This window comes from Chelonoidis abingdonii, chromosome 11 (genome assembly GCF_003597395.2).
Source record: "Chelonoidis abingdonii isolate Lonesome George chromosome 11, CheloAbing_2.0, whole genome shotgun sequence".
Classification (NCBI taxonomy): domain Eukaryota; kingdom Metazoa; phylum Chordata; order Testudines; family Testudinidae; genus Chelonoidis; species Chelonoidis abingdonii.
This window is the reverse complement of record NC_133779.1, coordinates 16590512-16597292: the sequence shown is the minus strand read 5'-3', so window position 1 is coordinate 16597292 and position 6781 is coordinate 16590512. Positions and strand designations below refer to the sequence as shown.

General features: G+C 64.4%; 1 protein-coding gene across 1 annotated transcript in view; it reads left to right on the top strand.

Annotated features, from left to right (window-relative positions):
• Positions 1-6781, top strand: part of SLC17A7 (solute carrier family 17 member 7) — a 23122-nt gene that overhangs the window by 13698 nt on the left and 2643 nt on the right. Inside the window, exons 2-10 of the mRNA XM_032806472.2 lie at positions 1177-1429; positions 2228-2346; positions 3652-3766; positions 4207-4294; positions 4570-4656; positions 5022-5164; positions 5386-5535; positions 5958-6090; positions 6383-6570. Coding sequence (XP_032662363.1) covers positions 1177-1429; positions 2228-2346; positions 3652-3766; positions 4207-4294; positions 4570-4656; positions 5022-5164; positions 5386-5535; positions 5958-6090; positions 6383-6570 — 1276 coding nt within the window. The remainder of the gene's footprint in view (positions 1-1176; positions 1430-2227; positions 2347-3651; positions 3767-4206; positions 4295-4569; positions 4657-5021; positions 5165-5385; positions 5536-5957; positions 6091-6382; positions 6571-6781) is intronic.

Below are 6781 nucleotides of genomic sequence, written 5' to 3'. Positions count from 1 at the left end.
GGGTGTTGGATGAAGGTAGAGGGGAAGGAGTGGGGGTGGAGGCTAGGAGGCAGCAGGGGGGGTAGACGGGGTTGGGGTAGGGGGATGGCGCCGGGATCAGAATTTATAGGCTGGTCCTGCTCTCATATCACCCCGGGTCAATGCGGAGTCACTCCTGTTTGCAAGGGGGGCAGGGCCAAGTTGTGCTCTCAGCTCCCCTGGGCTCAATGCAGAGTCACTTCTGTTACAATGGATGCAGGGCCGGGTGCTGATCTCAGCTCCCCTGGGGTCAATCCAGAGTCACTCCTGTTTGCAACAGGGGCAGGCCGGATGCTGATCTCAACTCCCCCGGGATCAATCTGGAGTCACTCCTGTTTGCAATGGGGGCAGGGCTGGGCATTTTACCAACTGAAGAGAAACAAAAACCTGAAGGCTTCAACATCTATTAACTAGGAGCAAACCCTGGAAATAGGCTGGTGGGAAGGATTGAGGGAGATGGATGGATTGTGGCAACTGCACCCCATTGCTGGGCGAGGGGTCCCTGTATACCTAGTCCCTGCCCTAGGGGGTTCCCCATATACCCAGCCCCCACGCCCCACCCCAGGGGTCCCCGTATACCTGGGCTCCGGGTCCCACCCCAGAGGGGCTGCATCCCAGCGCTGGGCGAGGGGTTCCCCATATACCCAGTCCCTGCCCCAGGGGGGTCCCCGTATACCTGGGCCCCGTGCCCCACCCCAGAGGGGCTGCACCCTGATGCCAGGTGAAGGGTCCCCATAAACCCAGCCCCCGCGCCCTGCCCCCGGGGGTCCCAGCAGGAAGCTGGGGGGAAAGCTGGCACCAGAGGAGCTGAGGGCGCTGGGGAAGGTCAGTTCAGCTCGAGCCGGGCGCCAGGCGAGGGAGCTCAGCCAGGGATATTTAAAACCGTCCTTGTGATCTGCTAACGCAGCCACCTGCACTGTGACCTGGCAGCTCCGTGTGCTGAGCAAGGCCAGCGGGGGGGCTGGCCCCAAGTCCCCAGGGCAGCGCTAGGGGGCCTGTCCTGCAGGGGCTGGAGGGGAATTGACCTACCCACCCACCCTATCCATGCCCATCCATCCCCATCCATCCCCATCCACCCTATCTATCTATCCCCGTCACCGCCCATCTATCTATCTATCTATCTATCTATCTATCTGTCTCTCCCTGTCCCTGGGCCAGGCTGCTGGAGAGGCGCCAGCCGGGCGGGGAGACAATCGAGCTGACGCAGGAGGGGCGCGCGGTGGAGGTGTCGGAGAAGCACCAGCCGGTCGTGGACTGCACCTGCTTCGGCCTCCCGCGCCGGTACATCATCGCCATGCTCTGCGGCTTCGGCTTCTGCATCAGCTTCGGGATCCGCTGCAACCTGGGCGTGGCCATCGTCAGCATGGTGAACAACAACACAGTGTACCGGGGCGACAAGGTGGTGGTGGAGGTGAGCGGCCTGTCCCCTCTAGGGGGCGCCGGCTCCCACCCAGTCCCAGGGCAGGGACTGGCTGTCTCAGGGGGGTGGGGAAATGGGGCAGGGGCCTGTCCCCTCTAGGGGGCGCCAGCTCCCACCTAGCCTCAGGGCGGGGACTGACTGGCTCAGTGGGGCAGGGAATGGGGCAGGGGCCTGTCCCCTCTAGGGGGCGCCGGCTCCCATCGGGCCCCAGGGCAGGGACTGCTGGCCAGTGGGGCGGGGAATGGGGCAGGGGCCTGTCCCCTCTAGGGGGCGCCGGCTCCCACCCGGCCACAGGGCAGGGACTGACTGGCTCAGAGGGGAAGGGAATGGGGCAGGGGCCTGTCCCCTCTAGGGGGCGCCGGCTCCCATCGGGCCCCAGGGCAGGGACTGGCTGGCTCAGGGGGGTGGGGATGGGGCAGGGCCTGTCCCCTCTAGGGGGCGCCGGCTCCCATCGGGCCCCAGGGCAGGGACTGGCTGGCTCAGGGGGGTGGGGAATGGGGCAGGGGGCCTGTCCCCTCTAGGGGGCGCCGGCTCCCATCGGGCCCCAGGGCAGGGACTGGCTGGCTCAGGGGGGTGGGGATGGGGCAGGGCCTGTCCCCTCTAGGGGGCGCCGGCTCCCATCGGGCCCCAGGGCAGGGACTGGCTGGCTCAGGGGGGTGGGGAATGGGGCAGGGGCCTGTCCCCTCTATGGGGCGCCAGCTACCACCCAGCCTCAGGCCGGGGACTGGCTGGCTCAGTAGGGTAGGAAATAGGGTGCGGGGCTTTTCCTCTGTTTCTTTTCCTCCACAGAAAGCCCAGTTCACCTGGGACCCCGAAACGGTCGGGATGATTCACGGCTCCTTCTTTTGGGGCTACATCGTCACGCAAATCCCTGGTGGCTTCATCGCCCAGAAATTTGCTGCCAATAGGTTAGAAGAGAGACACAGCCAGCCCCATTGCCCCAGGACGGTGTTAGGGGGTGCTGAGCAGCGGGGCAGGGGGCTCCACAGGGGGCGCTGGGCTGCAGGCAGTGGGATGGGGGTTCAGCAAGGGGGGCTGGGCTGCAGGGGTGGGGGGCAGGGAGATGTTTCAGATCAGGTACAAAATGTCAATCTCATTAAATCTCCCCTGGCTCATTTCTGCCCTGTCAGGGCTTGGCCCCTTTCCAAATGGGCTAATCCTCGGCTGTTTCCCGAAATCTCCTGGGAGAGATGCCACTTCCTGTCCCGCTGTGCTGCAGCCTGCCGTTACCCAGCCCCCATCCTAGCACCAGCCGCGGGGTCCCCGTGCACCCAGCCCCCATGCCGCACCCCACAGGGGCCAGGTCCTACTGCTGGTTGGGGAGTCCCCGGATACCCAGCCCCTGTGCCGTACCCTAGAGTTCTCCAGATACCCAGCCCCTGCATCCCACCTCAGAGGCATCAATGGTGCGACAGTGTGAGGTAGGCAAAATGCACTAGTGAACAGCTGTTATGATCAGGGACAATGCGGCTCCAGCCATGACCAGCAGTGGCATAAAGAGAATGCAGCGATTGTGCCAACACAATAGTGTTTCACTAGTGTTAGCGCAATGCACTAGTGAGCAGCAAGCATGCAAACACTCGTGATCAGTGAGCGTGCAATGCACTGCATGCAAACCCCATAGGAGCAGTGAGCATTCAATGCACTAGTGGCAACCATCATGTGATGCTCTTTTGAGCAGTGAACCTAAGATCCAGTTGAACATAAGATCAGTGTATAGAAACACCGTAGTGTGCAACAAGCATTTAGTGTACTAGTGAGCACTGAGCATGCAAACAATAGTGACCCTCGAGAGTGCAATTACTATAGTGAGCAGTGAGTGTGCAATGCACTAAGGTGCAGTATTTGAATGCACCAGCAAGCACACAAATACACTAGCACTCCGTGAGCATGCAAACACTGTAGTGAGCTGCAAATGTGCAAACACAGTGAGCAGCGAGCATGCAAACACAGTCACAAGCAGCAAGTGTGCAATGCACTGGTGAGAAGCAAAGACAACAGTGAGAAGTGAATGTACAATGCACTAGTGAGTGGGCAAACACAAGAGTGACCAACAAGTGTGCGACACACTAGCACGCAGCGAGCGTGCCATGCCCCGGCGAGCATGCAGTCCCGGTGTCTGTCACCGACGAGCAGCTGCCCCACTGCACAACAGTGAGCTGCGTGGGGGCGATTGCACAAGTGCCCCGCCCTGACCCTCCCCCTCCCCGCAGGGTGTTTGGCTTTGCCATTGTGGCCACCTCAACGCTGAACATGCTGATCCCGTCGGCCGCCCGGGTTCACTACGGCTGCGTCATCTTCGTCCGCATCCTGCAGGGGCTGGTGGAGGTGAGCATCCCCTGGGGGCGGGGACTGAGGGGGAGGGGGTGGGGCTTGCCTTCCTGGCCACGCCCCCATCCTCATGGGGGAGGCTTGGGAGCGAAGGATTAGGGGCGGGCCTTGAAATGTTGGCCACACCCCTTCCCCCACATGGAAGTGGGGTGAGAGGGTGGGGCTTGCTTTTCTGGCCACGCCCATTCCTAGTCTGGGTGGGAGAGGGCAACCTGTTGAGAGGGGTGGAGCTGCTCGTAGGGGGCGGGGCTCAATCTAGCCACGCCTTCTTTGCCTATTGGGAGGTGGGCAACACGGTATGGGGCGTGGCCTGATGTGCTGGCCACGTCCCCTTGCTAATGGAGGGGGCTTGTTAGTGCGGGGGGGAGGGTACTAGTGAAGGGGCGGAGCCTGGTAGCTGGGCACACCCCCCGAGCCCTAACATCTGTCTGTCCCAGGGGGTGACATACCCGGCCTGCCACGGGATCTGGAGCAAGTGGGCCCCCCCTCTGGAGCGCAGCCGCCTGGCCACCACGGCCTTCTGTGGTAAGGGACCCTCCCCTGCTGAGCCCGGATGCCTGGGTTCTCACCCTGGCGCCAGGAGGGCAGTGGGGGTCTAGTGGTTAGAGTGGGGGGGCGGGCAGTCCGGACGCCTGGGTTCTCACCCTGGTGCTGGGAGGGCAGTGGGGGTCTAGTGGTTAGAGCGGGGGGGGCGGGCAGCCCGGATGCCTGGCTTCTCTCCCTGGCTGCGGGGGGGGGGGTGAGGTTTGTTTGGTTCACACCGCGGGGCTTTGGCTAACATGGGCCACAACCTCTCGCAGGCTCCTACGCGGGCGCAGTGGTGGCCATGCCGCTGGCCGGGGTCCTGGTCCAGTACTCGGGGTGGACTTCGGTCTTCTACGTCTATGGTAAGGTCAGATCTACAGACCCATCTGCCTCAGCATCCAGCCTCCCCCCACCCACCCACGGGCCCATCTGCCCCGGTGTCCAGCCTTCTCCCTCACACCCACGGACCCATCAACCCCAGCATCCAGCTTCCCCCCACCCACCCACGGGCCCATCTGCCCCGGCGTCCAGCCTCCACCCACCCACCCATGGGCCCCTCTGCCCCGGCATCCAGCCTCCCCCCACCTACCCACAGGCCCATCTGCCCCGGCATCCAGCCTCCCCCCTCACAGCCATGGGCCCCTCCTGCCCAGTATCCCCACACAGAGGCGGGAGGGGGGGGCTCTCCCTCCACCCCCACCGTGACTTCTCCCCCTTCCATCGACAGGCAGCTTTGGGATCTTCTGGTACATGTTCTGGTTGCTGGTTTCCTATGAGAGCCCAGCCCAGCACCCCACCATCACGGAGGAGGAGCGCCGGTACATCGAAGAGAGCATCGGGGAGAGCGCCAGCCTCATGAACCCGCTGGTGGTGAGACCCCATGGCAGGCGGGCTGGGGGCACTGCTGTGGGGAAACTCGCAGCGCCAGGATGCCCTGGCCTGGGGGCACTGCTGTGGGGAAGCTCGCAGCGTCAGGACCCTCTGGCCTGGGGGCACTGCTGTGGGGAAGCTCGCAGTGTCGGGATATCATAGGCTGGGGGCACTGCTGTGGGGAAGCTCGCAGCCTGGCTATCTCACCCTTCCCCTGGCAGAAATTCAAGGCCCCCTGGCGCAAGTTCTTCACCTCCATGCCCGTCTACGCCATCATCGTCGCCAACTTCTGCCGCAGCTGGACCTTCTACCTGCTTCTCATCAGCCAGCCGGCCTATTTCGAGGAGGTCTTCGGCTTCGAGATCAGCAAGGTACCGGCCCAGCCCCCACCCCACCCCGCTGCCCTCCCCAGGACAGAACCCAGGCGTCCGGGCCTCCCCAAATCCAGGCACCCAGCCCCCGTGCTGCCCTCCCTGAGCCAGGACAGAACCCAGGCATCCGGGCGCCCAGCCCCCACGCTGCCCTCCCCAGGCTGGGACAGAATCCAGGCATCCAGGCTTCCAGCCCCCTCCCCACTCTAACCACTAGACCCCAGAGCTGGAGTAGAACCCAGCCCCCCCAGCCCTGAGCAGGGCATTCCAGGGGTCGACTCCTGCCTCCTCTCATCTGTGTAATGAGTTGGTTGGGGCCCAGACTCAGCCAGGTGGGACCCAGGAAAGAGGGGGGTGGGGGTGGGGGAGGTTCCCCGTGGGTGCCAGGGCAGGTGACTCCCCCTCTCCCTGTCCCCCCCCAGGTGGGCCTGCTCTCCGCCCTGCCCCACCTGGTCATGACCATCATCGTCCCCATCGGGGGGCAGATCGCAGATTTCCTGCGCAGCCGCAGGATCATGTCCACCACCAACGTCCGCAAGATGATGAACTGCGGAGGTGAGACGGGGCTGCGGGTCGGGAGTGAGGGGCACCAGCAGAGTTGAGGGGGCGGCACAGCTGGGGTGGCAGGGGGCTGCGGGTCGGGAGTGAGGGGCACCAGCAGAGTTGAGGGGGCGGCACAGCTGGGGTGGCAGGGGGCTGCGGGTCGGGAGTGAGGGGCACTGGCAGTGCCAGAGTGCAGGGCTGGGCTGGCAGGGGGCTGCGGGTCAGGAGTGAGGGGCACCGACATGGCTGGGGGTGTGTGTGACTCAGTTTCTCTCTCTGCCCCCCGCCCCCGTTCTCCCCCCAGGCTTTGGCATGGAGGCGACTCTGCTGCTGGTGGTGGGTTATTCCCACAGTAAAGGCGTCGCTATCTCGTTCCTGGTCCTTGCTGTGGGCTTCAGTGGCTTCGCTATTTCAGGTCAGCAGAGGCAGCATGGGGCAGGGATGAGAGTGGGGGCTCGGCAGGGAGCAGGACGGGGGCCCAGCAGGGGCAGTGTGTAGGGCAGGGGCAGGGAGTAGGGCAGGGGGCGCTGGGGGGGGGCAGGCAGCAGGGTAGGGCCTCGGCAGGGGATGCTGTGGGGCAGGGAGTGGTGTGGGGGCTCAGCGGGGGATGCTGCGGGGTAGGTGTTCATCGGGAGCTCCGTGGGGCAGGGAAGGGGATGGGAGCGTGGGAGGGGGTGCTGTGGGGCAGGGGGTAGGGAGGGAG